This window comes from Mustela erminea, chromosome 19 (genome assembly GCF_009829155.1).
Source record: "Mustela erminea isolate mMusErm1 chromosome 19, mMusErm1.Pri, whole genome shotgun sequence".
NCBI classification, from domain to species: domain Eukaryota; kingdom Metazoa; phylum Chordata; class Mammalia; order Carnivora; family Mustelidae; genus Mustela; species Mustela erminea.
The window spans coordinates 12800726-12817512 of NC_045632.1; the positions used below are offsets into that span (position 1 = coordinate 12800726).

Genomic DNA, 16787 nt, shown 5'->3' on the forward strand with positions numbered 1-16787 from the left:
GAGCGGCCTTGTCCGCAGCGGTGGCTTCCTCTGGGTGGCAACCTTATCAGAGTGGCATCATGGGGAGCAGAGTCTGTGTCATCCAGGTTGTCCTCCTTGTCATCGTCGCTGTCATCGTTGCCTCTTTGTCGTCGGGAGCAGCCTCGTCCGGGAAGCAGTCTTGTCCAGAATAGCCTCTTCTTGGGAGCGGCCTTGTCTGGGGAGCAACCTCATGGAGCAGCAGCCTCATCTTGGGAGTGGCCTCTTCTTGGGAGTGGCTCCAGTCATGGAGCGGCCTCATCTGTGGAGCAGCCTCGTTGGGAGCGGCCTTCTTGGGAGTGACCTTGTCGAGATCATCGTCATCGCCTTTTCCTAAGAGATAGCCCTGACCGGTCAGTTTGATTCTTGATACTTGGCGCGAAATAAAGTTTTGTTTGACCTTCGCTTTGTATCAGTCTCGTTCCTTTTTTTTTTTTTTTTAAGATTTTATTTATTTATCAGAGAGAGAGGGGGGCAGAGAGCAAGCACAGGCAGACAGAATGGCAGGCAGAGGCAGAGGGAGAAGCAGGCTCCCTGCCGAGCAAGGAGCCCGATGTGGGACTCGATCCCAGGATGCTGGGATCATGACCTGAGCCGAAGGCAGCTGCTCAACCAACTGAGCCACCCAGGCGTCCCAGTCTTGTTCCTTTGATCACGGACCCTATCAGCTTCTTCATCCTGGATTACAATTCTTTTATTCCCAAATAAGCCCATGTTTGACTGATAAGATAACTGGCAGTTTTGTGTTAAGGTTAACAGGTTTTGTGGACTCTTATTTGATATGTTTTTATATGATATGTTTTTACTTTGTCCTTCCATAGGGGCCACCCGACCGTCCAGCTGTAGCGGAAGCTCTCACCCCGCTGCAAGCCACGAAGAAAGGAACTACGTTACCCAGAAGACTGTGCGCCCAGCTTCCTGACCATGCTGACCAATGAGGACGTAGAGAGGGCGTGTCCAAGAGGGCGGAAGGCCAGGGGGCGGGACTTCCCGCCGGCAGCTCGTGGAGGCGGTGCTCCCAATCTGCGTCCGGGGGAAGGAGCTAGAACCTAGGGGAGCCGGCAGAAGGCACGTGTGCACCGCGCGGTAGCGGGTTCGAGGTTCACTGTGAGCGCTAATGCGGGGAGCTGCGCTCGGGCCTTCTGCCCGCTGCCGCAGTTATCGCGCGTCCCCTGGCCCAGTTGAGCCCGCACGTTACGATGGTGACGGCCGGGCTGGCGTACCCGGCTCAGGTGAGAGCGTGTGTTCTCTGGACCTCACCAGCCCGAGCCCCAAGGCGGTGGGTCTCCTCGGGGGCACTGCCAGGCCTAGCTCCCCAGAACGCGGGCGTTCGTGGGCGGGGCCCCATTTCTGGCCGCCCGTGGGAAGCGTGAGGAAGGGGTCGGCGCGTGCGAAGCCCCGGGCGCGTGTGAGACGAGCCTCGGCAGAGCTGGGGGTCCGACTGCTGTCTGCCGCGAGCAGCCGGGGCGGCGAGGTAGGGAACAGGGACACGGGGTGGGTTGGCGCTGTGCGGCCCGTCAGCGGCTGCCCGGGGAGGATGGGCTTGGGGCGCGGGGGAGACGGCTGCGAAGGACGCGGAACGGTGGTACTGGTGTCCCATGGCCGCGCGTGTGGCTGGAATAAGACAGGAGGAAAGACTCTCCGTCGGCCTTTTGCCTGCAGGTCTGGACGCGCTGCGGCCAGGCGCTGGTGTGAGGAGCAGGCTTCCGGGAGATCTTAGGAGCTGAGTTTCGGACACACTGTTCCCGAGCTCCCACAGCAGAGGTGATGCCCTGGAGGCTGCAGTCTCTGCTCTGGACTCCGCGGAAGTGGGCGCAGTGATGTCCGTGTCGTGACCGACCGAGTCCTGCCCCAGGACCGAGCCTGAACTCTCGGGTTTAGGCTGGAAAGATCTGGACGCTTCTTTGAGATAGGCCCTGAGAGGAAGGAACAGAGAGCTGGGACTGGAGGGCAGGTGGAGCACCTGCAGGCAGGAGGGTCCCGTGATCCAAGGCTTTACGGTGGGAGGGGAAGTTGCAATGAGGAAGGAGCCCTGCTGAGGTGGGAAGGGGAGGTGTGAAGGCAGGTGAGGGTCTCTGTTCTGAGGCTCAACAGACTGACTACTACCCATGGAGCAAGGATATTTGGCTTTAGGAGGAAGTATGGAAGTGCAGTTGCTGAGATGGAAAGTTCATAGCAGCACTGTCCTGAGCTCAGTGTTTGCCATGTTGCATCTGAGATATTGCAGGGATCTCTGAGTGGAGGTGGCAGGTGGGCATCTAGAAGCAAACATCTGGATTTCAGGGAAGGGGGTTCAGGTTTGAAGACACCACTCAGTGGTGGCAGGCATGCAGACTGTGTCGTATTTAAGAGGGGTCTGCAGATCATGGTGGCAATGCCATTACAGGGGAAGGATGGCGAGGATATTCTCCATGAACTGACCCACTTCTTGGGCACATGGATAGGGATGGCTGTCATCACTAAGACCTGAAGAGGTACAGTGACCATGGGAGTGGGGGGTGGGGTGTGGGTGTAAGGGAACAGGCCTTAAGTGGGAGTCCAGGTGGTGGCACAGGATTCCCAGGGGCTGGATGCAAGATTTATCGAAAGGCAGAGCAGGGAGCCTAGGTGGCTCCATTGGTTGGGTGACAGCCTTTGGCTCAGGTCATGATCCTGGAGTCCCGGGATTGAGTCCCACATTGGGCTCCCAGCTCCACAGGAAGTCTGCTTCTCCCTCTGACCTTCCCCATTCTCATGCTCTCTCTCACTCTCTCTCTCTTAAACGGACAAATAAAAATTTTTTTTAAAAAATTACAAAAAAAAAAAAAGAGTAGTAACAGAGATCAGATGACACTGAGTAAGGCATGCTACATTTTTCGCTCCACAGGTTCAGTTTTGTGACAACTGTTGCTGGAACCTGAAGCGTGTCAGATGGGATGACAGATTAGCTTAAGGGAAGAGGAAGTCAGCTGAGTCTCTTGGGCTGCGGTGGGAGAAGTGGGCCCGGCTTTGAATGAGATGAGGTGAAAAGAGGTGTGACTGGTGTGAGAACAACACAAGCAGCACTGGGGAGGAGGAGGGCTTAGGGGGTCTGATGCCTACATGGACTAGAGTGGCTAAAGTTGGAAGACGGAGCCAGGCAACATGGGGTGGTCCTCAGAGCAGTGCTGGGACTGCGTCTAGCAGGAGGGTCCCTCTGATGCCCTGGGATAGCCTGGGATCCTCTGGCATTTGGCAAGTACTGGCTGGGAACCACTTGCAGAGTGACATATGGGGAAGTCAGAGAGGTGCCTGTGACAAGGGCTAGAGGTGTCAGTGGTGTTGTGGGTGAGTAGTTGTGACCTGGCATGTGAGAAAGGAGCGGTTCCATTGTGCAAATGCAGAGGAAGTGTGAAGATGCACTCAGCATCCTTGTACTCAGGGCTAAAGGCAGAAGGCTGAGCGTAAGTGACATATGGGGCGTGATCTGTGTGATCCTAGGAGGGTTGACTCTGAGGAGAGTGGCAGGGACTCTATACAGCGGCCTAGAGCATGGGTAAGACTGTCTCTCTCCCCATCTGTTCTTACTGATGACTGGCAACAGTGAGGCATTTGACATGACAGAGAGGGGTACCCTAGAGTGGGACCTGGTGTCTCCTCTGAGTTGGGGAGCTGGGAAGGAGGGCCATGGCCTTGGGGGTCTTGGCTAGAGAGGCTGTTTATGCACTGTTTGTCCTCTTCATGACAGGGCCATGTAACCTTTGAGGATGTGGCCGTGTACTTCTCCCAGGAGGAGTGGGGGCTCCTTGATGAGGCTCAGAGATGCCTGTACCACACTGTGATGCTAGAGACCTTGGCGCTTATAGCGTCCCTGGGTAAGGACCCTCATTCCCACACCATTGCCTTATATGAGGCTCTGCTCTTCTCCTTTTTCCAAGGATCTCTGTCCCTGCCAGAGCTGGGCCCTGGGCATTGCTTCCTTCCCTGGTCCTGGCATAGGTGTTGTGTTTGCTGGGCCTGGGCTTTATGAAACCCCAACATGTTCTGCCTTAAAGCCTCTCACAGGGTTTGGTTTCTGAGCCTTGGACCTGCCTGATCGGTGCTGATTAGCCTTGCTCCTCCTTACTTTGTTGACTGTTCTCATTTGTGGAAGATCTCTGTCATAGGTTCTGCCCTTCTGTTTTGTGTACTGCCTGTGTAGGGAATTATAGACACTGTCATGGTCAGTATTTGCAGGGAGCCCTAAATTATTTTTGCAAGACCATCCTCAGAATCCTCCTACCAATAAACTTCTTTCCTGTAATCTGTCAGTGTTTGGGTCCCTCTGGGCCAGTGTCACCCACTTAACTGCCCTGTTTTCTCCTGAGGACATCAATCTGCTAGGTCCCAGAAAATTGCCTACATTGAATGGAGGGGTAGAGGAGAACCTTGGGTACCTGATAGCTCAGACACCTCTCCAACCATAGGAAGGGGGATTAATAGGATCTGGTGAGGAGGAGCCGTGGGAAGGCATAATTTCAGGATTGAGTATAAATCATACCAGGAAACTGTTCTTTGCTCATTACTGTTTTAGTGCCAAGACTTGTGGCCATACTTTGCTTCAATCCTTCTTTCCTGCCCTTGACATTTTGCCCACTTGTCATTTCTGCTGTGACTTCTAGTCCCTGGGTCTCCCCTACATCTATGTCCCTCACATCTTTCCCCTTTTTCTCTATCCATAGTGTTCTGCTACATTACCCTGCACTGTGTGTGCCATGAGATACGCATATAGCCCTAAATGATTGACCACCAGCTAAAAGTCAGTTGTCTTCTTCTGGGGTGGGACACACATTCTAAACAGTACATACTTGTCACCAACAGGCAAGGTCCTGCTGAGAACCTCTGACAGAGGAGTGAGTTGTACCAGACCTTTTTTGCTGGCACAGCACTGTATCCTACTTTCTTGCTTGTTGTGAGGCCCCTGTCTTCCCACACACTGTTCTATAACCATCAGAGGCCCAGTGCTACACAGTTTCTCCTTGCCGCACCTGCTCCTGGCTCCCTTGTCCTGAAAACAAACCCATGGATTCAGTCCTGGTTTTGTCCTACACACATTTGTAATGGGCTGTCCTGTCCCACCAAAGTCTCATAATACACTTCACTGGCATTTTTCTGCTCTCAGGTTGTCGGCATGGGGTAAAAGCTGAGGAAGCTTTTTCCGAGCAGTGTGTTTTTGTGGAAAGAGTGTCACATTCCAGGACTCCAGATCCAGCCCTGTCTATTCCAGGGGCTTGTTCCTGTGTTGTGTGTGTCCCAGCAGAGAAAGACATCTTGTACCTGGCTGAGCATGGAGGAGCATGTGCTGGGCTGAACCTGTGCACTTGTGGAAAACTGTGCTCATTTAGTTCATACTTAGACCAGAACCAGAAGCAGGACTGTGGCAAGGAGGACCTTGGAAGGGAGGACCACAGGGCTTTGTTCACGAAGAGCAAAATCCTCGTGTCAGACAATATTGTCACCTTTGGGGAGGTTGAGGATGGTTTCCTGGGAAGCCTGGGCTCTCTCCAGCACCAGGCCATCCCCAGTGAAGAGCATCCACACAGCGGCAGGTGGAGCAAGGCAGTTTCTCACATTCCGCGAGGGCAACACAGCATGGGTGGACAGGCCTGCCACAAAAAGGTTAAATTCAAGGAGCGGCAGAGTGCTCACACTGGAGAAAGCCTTCACGAATGTAGTCAGTGTGAAAAGTCCTTCATCTCCAAGAAAAGACTTCTTGAGCACCAGAGAATCCACACTGGAGAACGACTTTATAAGTGCAGCGAGTGTGAGACGTCCTTTGTCTACAAAAGCAGACTTCTTGAGCACCAGAGAGTCCACACTGGAGGAAAGCCTCACGAGTGTAGCAAATGTGGGAAGTTCTTTAAGAATAAATCTAGCCTTAATCAACACTGGAAAGTTCACACTGGAGAAAGGCCTCATCAGTGCAGTGAATGTGGGAAATCCTTCCCCTATAAAAGCAGACTTCTTGAGCACCAGAGAATCCACACTAGAGAAAGGCCTAACAAGTGCAGCGAATGTGGGAAGTCCTTCATCTATAAAAAGAAACTTCTTGAACACCAGAGAATCCACACTGGAGATAGGCTTTACAAGTGCAGTGAGTGTGGGAAATCTTTCTTCTACAAAAGAATACTTCTAAGGCACCAGAGAATCCACACTGGTGGAAAGCCTCATGAGTGTAATGAATGTGGGAAGGTCTTTAGACACAGACCTAGTCTTCTTCATCACTGGAAAATTCACACTAGAGAAAGGCCTTACAAGTGCAGTGAATGTGGGAAGTCCTTCATCCATAATAGGAGACTTCTTGAGCACCAGAGAATCCACACTGGAGACAGGCCTTATAAGTGCAGTGAGTGTGAGAAGTCCTTTGTCTACAAAAGCAGACTTTTTGAGCACCAGAGAGTCCACACTGGAGAAAAGCCTTTTGAATGCAGCCAGTGTGGGAAGTTCTTCAGACATAGCTCCACCCTCCTTAAACACCAGAAGGTTCACAGCACAGAAAGCCATCTCAGCACGGTAAATGTGGAAGTCTTTCATCCACAAAATAAAGATTTCTTTTGCACCAGAGAGTCCACACTGGAGAAAAGTTTTAAGAATGCAGCAAGTGTGGGAAAACTTTCATAAAAGGGTTTGAATTCAATGAGCACCAGAAACTCTGGAGAAAAGCCATATGAATGTTGTGAATGTGGGAAATTCTTTAGACACTGATCACTGATCCACTCACATTCAACACCAAAATGTTCATGCTGGAGAGAGGCCTTGAATAAGTGTAATAAGTATGGGATGTCCTCCATGGACAAAAGAAATCTTGAGCAAAGAGAATTCAAGCTGGAGGAAGAAGCTTTGAGTATAATGGATGTGGGAAATCATAGGAAACCTCGTCATCCTCAAGGACAGACTTACTCAGCACCACAAAGTCCACACTGGAGAAAAGCATTTCTGTGCAGCAAATGTGGAAAGTATTTTGGTGGAAGATATTGCTTCATCAGGCCCCAGAAAGTTCACAGGAGAGAAAACCCTTAGTAGTAGACAAACACCTTATTTTTTAAGCCATGTTGAAGCTTGGAGGTTATGTGCCCTTTGGGGCAGGTTTAGGATAGAATTGTGGTTTGCCATTGTGAAGGGGTGAACAGCTTTTGTGAGTCACAGTGTCATGTCAGGAGCACAGTATGAGTCAGAAAATACTTCTTATTCCTAATTTAGCATCCTTTGCATTGCTTCCTAAGACATCCTGGGAAATACTGCAGGGCTTTGTGATTAATAATGATGTTGCAGTGCGTTCCTGTGTCATAACCTACTAAGGGATAATCTGATAGGTTGGTATCAGTTTGCATTCTCACCAGAAAAACCAGAACCAGAGTTCCAGTTTCTTTATATCCTTGTACCTGGTATGGTCAGACTTCCTAATTTCAGTGGTGTAGTAGGTGTGTAATGGCACCTGGTGATTTTAATTTGTATATCCCTAAGATGTGATATTTAGATGTTTTTCATGTGTTAATTTCCAGCTATCATATCTTTGGAAATTTCTGTTCGTATGATGTATTATATTAATTACTGAGTTTTGACATTTGCCCATGGATTATGGATAAAAGTTTTCTATTTTAAATATTTGACAATATATTCTTCCAGTCATGGTGTTGTTTTTTTCAGTTGCTTTTCTTGTGAAAATAATTTTTTAAATTTTAAGGAAGTCAAATTTGTCCATTCTTTCACTGGATATTCTTTTGATCTTGTATATAAGAAATGTTTGCTGAAAAAAAATTGCCAAATTTAAAGACATAATTTTCCCTTTGTTTCTTTAAGTTTTTTTTTTAACTGACGTGTATGTGCCTCCTTTTAGTTAATTTTTGGACATTCCTTTAAAAGAAAAATGGATATCGGGGCACCTGGCTGGCTCAGTCAGTAGAGCATGTGACTCTTGATCTCAGGGTCCAGAGTTTGGTCCCCACCCTGGACATACAGATTACTTAAAAAAAAAATAGTAAAAAAGAAAAAAAAACATGGATACCCAAGAGCTGCTACCATATTGATTTAAAAGATTATTCCTTCTCCCTTGAATTGGCTTTTGTATCTTCACTGAAGATCCGTCATTTCTCTGTATGTTTATTTCTGGGCTTTCTTCTATTGCATTTATCTATTTCCTATATTTTCATGTGTTGAATAATTTGTTTTTTTAAAAAGATTTTATTTATTATTTATTTGATAGAGATCACAAGTAGGCAGAAAGGCAGGCAAAGAGAGATAGAGGGAAGCAGGCTCCCTGCTGAGCAGAGAGCCCAGTGCGAGGCTCAATCACAGGACCCCGAGATCATGACCTGAGCTGAAGGCAGAGGCTTAACCCACTGAGCCACCCAGGCGCCCTGAATAATTTTTTTTTAATTATGTCTTGAAATCAAGGTCATATATTCCTATAACAGTCTTCTTTTTCAAAGTTGTTGTGGTCATTCTTGGTTCTTCACCTTTTCATATGAATTTTAGAATCCATTTGTCAGATGAATGGATAAAGATGTGGTGTACACACACTCACAATGAAATACTACTCAGCCATAAAAAATGAAATCTTGCCATTTGCAATGATGTGGTTAGAACTAGAGAGTATTATGCTCAGCAAAATAAGTCAATCAGAGAAAGACAATTATGATATGGTCTCACTTATATGCAGAATTTAAGAAAGCAGAGGATCATAGGGGAAGTGAGGAAAAAAGAAAACAAGATGAAATCCGAGAGAGACAAACCATAAGAGAGTCTTAATCATAGGAAACAAACAGGGTTGCTGGAGGGGATGACAGTGAGGGGATGGGTAACTGGGTGATGAACATTAAGAAGGGCATGTGATTGGGGCACCTGGGTGGCTCGGTGGGATGGGCCTCTGCCTTCAGCTCAGGTTGTGATCTCTGGGTCCTGGGATTGAGCCTTGCATCAGACTCTGCTCGGCAGGGAGCCTGCTTCCCACACCCACCTGCTGCTCTGCCTGCTTGTAATCTCTCTCTCTCTCTCTCTCTCTGTCAAAAAATAAATAAAATCTTAAAAAAAAAAAGGAAGACGTGATGTAATGAGCACTAGGTATTCTATAAGACTGATGAATCACTGATCTCTACCTCTGAAACTAATAATACATTATATATTAATTAATTGAATTTAAGTTAAAATACAAGAAAAAAAAATAGAATCCACTTGTCAATTTCTATATCACAAAAAAACCTATAAGGATTTTGTTTCAGATTGCATTTAATCTTCAGTTTAGAAGAAATACCGAGTGTCCCAATCCATAAACATGATATGTCTCCTTTTATTTAGATTTTATTAAAGTTTTGATGGGGTGCCTGGGTGGCTCAGTGGGTTAAAGCCTCTGCCTTCAGCTCAGGTCGTGATCCCAGGGTCCCAGCTTTCTGCTGAGCGGGGAGGTTGCTTCCCTTCCTCTCTCTCTGCCTGCCTCTCTGCCTACTTGTGATCTCTGTCTGTCAAATAAATAAATACAATCTTTAAAAAATAAAATAAAATAAAATTTTTTTCACAGTGGGTTTTTTTTAAAGATTTTATTAAGTCATCTGTACACCCAAAGTGGGGCTTGAACCCACAACTCTGAGATTAGTTTGCTTTTTATAGGCCTCGCATATCTTAGATATCTCCAAGTATTTTTCTCTGTCTGATGATGTTATAAATGGTAAATTTTACATCAAATTTCAATTTGCCAGTTGTTTGGTGTTACACTGAAAGAGATATTAAGCTAAGGATAGAAGCAATCCTCCTCAATCTTATAAATGAGGTCTACAAAGAAATGCTTACAAGTATTATGCCTTAACATCCATTATTAAAATTTTCCATGATATTAAAACAAAGGGAAGATAGCTCCTCCTTTCTCTTATTCAGTTATACTGGAGTTCCAGTTTCATTCAGTAAGGCAAGACGATGGATATGTAACATTTGGCAAAGAAGAAATAAACCGCCTAAAATATTTCCCATGTTGTTGTCTTCACCTCAAGTCCAAATGTAGATACCAGTTTACCGCCTCCACCCACCCCAGACTCCTGAATTCATCACCCATTCGCTGTTCTTTTCTTAGGATCCATCATCTTCTGTTACGCTATGCAACTTAATATAAGTTATGAATTGCATATTGCCTTTTCCATCAACTATGGAGTAAGTTCCAGGAGGGATTTTTTTTTTACATTTTTGCATTATATATTCCATGTTCCTAGAAATGTGCCTGAAACACATGATGTATATAATTGATGTGGTCTCTTTAAAAGATTTATTTATTTTAGAGAGAGAGCAGCGGGGAGGGGCTGAGGGAGAAAAAGAAACCTAAGCAGACTCTATGCTCAGCTCAGAGCCCAATGCAGGGCTCAATGTCATGACCCCCAGATCATGACCTGAGAGTCAGAGGCTTAACTAAGGACACCACCCTGGCGCCCTGCAGCCATAATTGATGTTTTAAAATGTTGAACAAAATGACAAAGCACGTTTAACATTTATTTGCCCAGCTCTGGATATACTTTTCTAACTTCACCCACAGTGTCTTTTCCTTCAGTTTCACTAACCTCAGCATTTTCAGGAATGGCAAAAAAACTTTCAAATCTTCTGAAAAGCCCCAATAGGCATTTGATTGGCTTCCATTGCTCACTTATTAGATCTCAGATTCCTTTCCTTACATTCTTTTGGGATTTTGATTGTGTATTTCAAAAGCAGGTTTTCCCATTTCAGTTTTTGCCACTACTGATGGATATCTTCCTAAGTACTTTTTATTTTTTTATTTTTTTAAAGATTTTATTTATTTATTTGACAGAGAGAGATCACAAGTAGGCATAGAGGCAGGCAGAGAGAGAGAGGAGGAAGCAGGCTCCCTGCTGAGCAGAGTGCCCGATGCGGGACTCGATCCCAGGACCCCGAGATCATGACCTGAGCTGAAGGCAGCGGCTTAACCCACTGAGCCATCCAGGTGCCCCCCTAAGTACTTTTTAATAGCTTTCATTGGTTTGCTTGGTCTGAAATGTTTTCCAGTTAATCTCTACTCCCCATGCAGACACTGTCACTGCCCTTATGGGTGAAATGATAATCATTTCCCAGCAAGCAGATGAGATCCTGGAATTACAGAACTTTGTCTCGGTGTATACATCCCCCTTGCACAGATGCTGCCATGGCCATCCCTGTCCTCGGAGCAAACAGTTTGGGAAGGAGCTCTTTTCAGGTATCTGATTCTCTCCCTCTTATTCTGCTCTTTCCCCAACTGTGTTCTCTCTCTCAAATAAATAAATGTTTTAGTGATGAAATCAAATTTACCTTTATTTTTATGTACTAATGGTACAAATATTTAAGTGCCATATATTTAAAAGTTTCTTTTTTTCAGATTTATTTATTTATTTGAGAGAGAGAGCACAGGCAGGGAGGGGCAGAGGGAGAGGGAGAGCAGGAGTCTTAGGCAGACTTTGTGCTGAGTGCAGAGCCCAAGGTGGAACTTGATTTCATGATCCTGAGATAACTACCTGAGCTGAAATCAAGAGTCAGATGTTTAACCAACTGCACCACCCAGGCACCCCAATAAATGTTTTTTTAACAAGTTGATAATGCATATTTATCAGTAAAAATATATCCATATACATATGTGTGTGGTTTGTTTTAGATGCTTCTTGTTCTGTGTCCCTGACTTTTCCCTGCATGTGTTTGTGTGTGTGTGTGTGTGTGTGTGTGTGTGTTCATGTTCATTCTGGACCATAGTTTTATTTACTTAAGAATATATTCTGGAAGAAAGTCCAGTCAGTTGTGCTATAATGGAATGTATGTGTTCCTAAAAACCATCAAGCTATGCAAAATCCAAAATAAAAATCACAGGGCTTGAGTGCCTGGGTGGCTCAGTGGGAGCTCTGTCAAATAAATAATAATAAATAAATATATTTTTTAATTTATTTGACAGACAGAGATCACAAGTAGGCAGAGAGGCAGTCAGAGAGAGAGGAGGAAGCAGGCTCCCTGCTGAGCAGAGAGCCCGATGTGGGGCTCAATCCCAGGACCCTGGGATCATGACCTGAGCCGAAAGCAGAGGCTTTAACTCCCTGAGCCACCCAGGCGCCCCTAAATAAATATTCTTAAAAATATTTTTTTTTATTAGAGATCACAGGTAGGCAGAGAGGCAGGCAGAGAGAGGGTAGGGAAGCAGGCTCCCCACTGAGCAGAGAGCCCGATGCAGGGCTCGATCCCAGGACCCTGGGATCATGAACTGAGCTGAAGGCTGAGGCTTTAACCCACTGAGCCACCCAGGTGCCCCCAAATAAATAAAATCTTTAAAAAAATCACAGAGCTTATTGAGATTCTCAAAATGTAATCAGTAAAACATAAAAAAGAAGATAGAATCCTAACAAATGCCATAGCACAGTTTTACACATTTAAAGTTTGAGAAACACATAAATACTGTAATAAATACAGGATTTTAGCCTGAAATTTGTAGAAGTGGGTGTCAGAGGGTTGCAGTTGTGAGTTATTTTATGAAGTAATGGAAGGAAGTTTACTTAAAATCAGTTGCCTAAAATTTACCCACCAGAAGTGAATGGGCTTGGCTCCTAACACATGGTGAATTGGCATAGCCAGTAGATATTTGACTTGTCCTTATGTGTTGCCAGTGGCTTGAGTGGGGGTTCTGAGGAACTAGGATAATGGAGCTGTTATGAACCAAGATGATGACTACTGGAGACAGCAAATTCAAACCCATCTGGACGTGCTGAGTAGGTGAATAGAGGTATGTGTCAGTTCCTGGAGGAAGTGTGATGTATAGATGAAAATTTTGGAGTCCTACGTACAGAGAGAATTATCAGAGACAAGCCTGGTTGAGGTTCCGTTGCAGTGAGTATGCATAGAAGAGAAGTGAGATCAGAGACCTGAGCCTCACTTGGCGCTCTCTTTTGTATTCACCTTTGTGCTCCTCCTAGTCCTCCTATCCTCTCTTCCTTGCCCTTTTCTGGCTGCTTGATCTCCTTACACCTCAGCAAGCTTTTTTTCATCTCTTTCTGGCACTTTCTCTACCATTGTGTTGGATTGTTTTAACCTGGCTTTCCGCATGAGTGACTGGTCCTCATGTCTCCCAGTGTCAACTCCTTTATCACCTGTACAAATGGCTGCCCACACCCAGAATACAGAAAGGAGCTCTTTCCCCCTCCTTTCAGTTTAAACATGTACATAGATCCTTTATCAATTTAATTTTTGTTCCACTCTAACCCTCCCTGCCCTCTCCCTCAGTTTTATTGATACATCTAGAGCAACAGGAGAACAGGAAGCTTACATTTTGTTAGTAGGTCACTGGCCATAGTGGTGAGTTGTGCCATCATCATTTCGTAAAAGTAATTGAGTATGTTTCAGGATATGGAGTAAGAAATATGCTATGGATAAAATTATGGCTCACTGGGTTGGATGCAGTCACTGATAATTGAAGCAGGAAAGCTATTTTCTGAGGAAACCGGAGCCTGGCTTACCCTTGTCCACCTGCTTTTGAGTGGCCAACATCCATTCCTGCTCCATTTTCATTGCCATGATCCTATCCGGAGTCTTCTCTCCCGCCCCTGACCTAAAATTCTGAAACTAGCAAAACTGACTGCAGAGTTTCGGGGTACATGCATTTGAAAAGCATGTTTATCAGCTTCCAGCTACGGAGCAAACGCGTTTTGTAGAGTAACAATGGAATGATGTGTCCATTTGGATCTGTGTCCTTTCGAGGCCATCTGAAATAATACCTTTGGCCTCTGAAGCAACCTGGCTTCGTGGAGTCTGAAATAACATGTTTTTAACACTTTGACGATCAGTTGCTGCGACGAACCCAGAAGTGCGGGTGCTGAGCTTTCTTGCGAAGGGGAGCTCCGGCCTCATTTGCCAGGCCATTTCCCAGCGATCCTCGCGGTGCTGCCTGGCTTGCGGGGGAGGTGGTTGTGGGTTCATCCTTCATGGGAGTCTGCGGAGCTGTGGGAACTACAGATTACATCACCCAGATTGCTCTGTTGGAGGGCCGGCGGCGTTGAGCCAAAGGCGGCTCAGAAGAGGGCACGTCTGTGCAACACGTCATATTGGGGCGGGGCTTCTGTCATCCTCCTTGGCGGTCTTTTTGGCTGCTTTTTTTTTTTTTTTTTTTTTTTACTTATTTGACAGACAGAGATCACAAGTAGGCAGAGAGGCAGGCAGAGAGAGAGGAAGCAGGCTCCCTGCTGAGCAGAGAGCCTGATGTGGGGCTCGATTCCAGGACCCTGGGATCACAACCTGAGCTGAAGGCAGAGGCTTTAACCCACTGAGCCACCCAGGTGCCCTTTTTGGCTTCTTTAGTGCTTACCTTGGTTTAGAAGATGGTGCAGCAGTGGTTTGGGAGTGAGGTGATAAGATCAGAGGAGGGGCAGGAGGAGGCGCTGTCCCCACCGCACAGATTTGGGTCCAAGACTCGGTGACGCCGCCAGGACTGCCCGCGCCGGGTGCCGGTCCCAGTGTCTGCTTCTCCCACAGAGTCGGATGGCGGCGGCCGCGCCCAGGGACTCGGCTGAAGTAAATGCTCGTCCCCCAGGCCCTTCCCCGCGCCCCCCATCCAGACCCCGAAGGCAGACCCGAGAGCGGGGCGCCTGTTCGCGGCCCTGCGGCCCAGGCCTGGGTGTACCGGACAGGGAGTCGGAGGTGGGCGGGGGCCAGTGTGTGAGCCGGTTGGGCTGCGTGGGATCGCGGGCTCCGGGCTGAGGGGCCGGCTGGGGCGGAGGTTGCAGGGCGTCTGAGAGGGGAGGATTCTGCCCTCAGGGGACAAGCGTGAGGCGGAGATGCCTGGAATGGTGGGCTGAGCTGCGGGACCTTCGTGAGGACCCTGGACGCCAAGGGGACTTTGGCCAAGGGAGGGACTGGATCTCCTTAAGGGTTTTAAGGTTGCTGGGAAAGAGAATAGAGGGGGGGGGTTTGATGAGGACACTGGGGTGCCGGAGGTGGCGTTCTCATGCAAGGTCACACCCTGGTCAGAGCCCTCTGACCCTGAGGCACAAAGGTTAGCCGTCCAGTGGAGGTCACCTGGCCGCAGGGCTGGGCAGGCATATGGGGAGTTCTGAGCCCGTGGAGCCTGGCCATGGCTGTCTTCCTCTAGGGCCTAACTCTGTGGTCATCTGTGGGCTCCTGAGGCCCACACGGATCCATGGAGGATCTCGGTCCCTTACTGGTCTGAACCCTCCCAAATGGTCTCTGGAATTCAGTGTCCCGGGACTCTGCCTGCTGCTCTCCCAGTCCTTGTGTCTGGGAGACCTTGGAGAAACTCCAGGCACGGAGTCCTGAGTCTCCAAGTTACATGGAAGAATTCTTGTTTCTGGCAACCAGTTGAAGGTGTGGAAGGTTATTCAGGAATAGGTGCCAATGCCTGCAGATCCTTGGAGGGAACTGGATTTCCCTTTTTGCGGAAACAAGGGGACAGGAGCAGGACTGGAATGCCTGCCTTTGAGGCCAGGTGTCAATTCTGGAGATAATAGAAGGTTTGATTAGGAGTAAAGTGATCTTACCAAGGTTTTAACAGGCCTCGTGTGGCTGCCCAGTGGAGAATGGACTCTGGGATAGGAGGGAGAAGAATGACCAAGAAAGGCCTGTAATAGGCCTGGCAAATGTTGTTGGGCGTAAATGAGGTGGGAGAAGTGGTTGGATCGTGGACTCATTTTTTTTTTTTTATTAAGTAGGGCCAACCAGCTTTTGATGTGGAAGGGGAAGAAAGGAAGGAGTCGGGGATGACCCCAAAGGTTTTGGTCTTAACAGCTGGAAGGATGGAAGTTCCATCAACTGAGATGGAGTAGTCAGTAATGGGAACATTTTCAGTGGGAATATCAGGAGGCTGGCTTTAGCCCTGTTAAGCTCGAGACATTTCAGAGACTAGTGGAGGCATTCAGTGGGCAGTTGCACACATAGGTTGGTAGGGAGAGGGTTTCAGGATGGAGCCATTCCAAAGGTGATTGCTGTAGTGTCAACCGGAGGGGAACTGTGGGTTGCATTTGGGAAGGGGAGTGTTCAGGTTCTGGTGGTAATACTGTTAGCAATCCAAGAAGAAAGTAGTGTGAGCCTAGAATGGGGTCTTCAGGTTGGGCACCTGGTTGAAGGCGGAGAGTACTGGGTACTGGTGAGGGAGAAGAGTGGCTGGGAGGGAAGTGTGGGCAGGAGGATGATCTGGCAGGTGACCAAGTTTTCCAAGGCAAAAGTGGACATGAGAGGAATGTGGAGAGATGGAGTAACTGAGGCAGGATAATGTTCCCCAGGACTTTGTGGTGGCCCTTGGGAAGGACATGGGATGTTTCAGTCAGGATGGTAGGTTATTTCAGAGTCTTCTGTGGTCATCTGTGGGCTTTTAGGCCTGGGATAGGGGACCAGTGGGGCTGAGTTTTGAATGAGGTGTGACTGGGTGTGAATGCATGTGACTGGAGGGCTCAGGAAGTACAGCACAGAAGTTGAAGAGGGCGAGATGTCTGAGATGTGCATGTGGTTCTGGTTGGTGAGGTTGAAGCAAAGAACAGAGCCAGCTTTCTCTCTGTGAAGTGGATGCTTTCACAGCAGGGTTCTGGACTGCCCTTTGTAGTGGAAGCCATTGGAGGTCTGGATAACGTTGGATTATATGTAGATTCCTTTTGAGTCTGCCAAGCAAGCACTGTCTGGATGCCATGTGCTAAGTGATACAGGGGGAATCTAGGGAGATACCTGTGCTGTGGGGCAAGGGGGTAGTTGTGGTGGCAAAGTGAGTGTGCCTGTGGGCTCCAGAGACATAGAAGGTACAGTCTGCATCACAGGTACAGTGATGTGCA

At 47.6% G+C, this 16787-nt stretch overlaps 1 protein-coding gene across 6 annotated transcripts in view; it reads left to right on the forward strand.

Annotated features, from left to right (window-relative positions):
- Positions 1-1003: 1003 nt before the first annotated feature.
- Positions 1004-16787, forward strand: part of LOC116579382 (zinc finger protein 501-like) — a 46721-nt gene continuing 30937 nt past the window's right edge. For 2 of the 6 annotated variants that reach the window (XM_032324733.1, XM_032324732.1), the window contains exons 1-2: positions 1125-1250; positions 3725-3851. In XM_032324733.1, the coding sequence (XP_032180624.1) occupies positions 1218-1250; positions 3725-3851 (160 nt within the window). In that variant the 5' untranslated portion in view covers positions 1125-1217. Of the gene's footprint in view, positions 1251-3724; positions 3852-5137; positions 7712-16787 lie in introns of those variants that run through there. The other 4 variants (XM_032324728.1, XM_032324730.1, XM_032324731.1 and 1 more) reach the window with 4 other exon arrangements.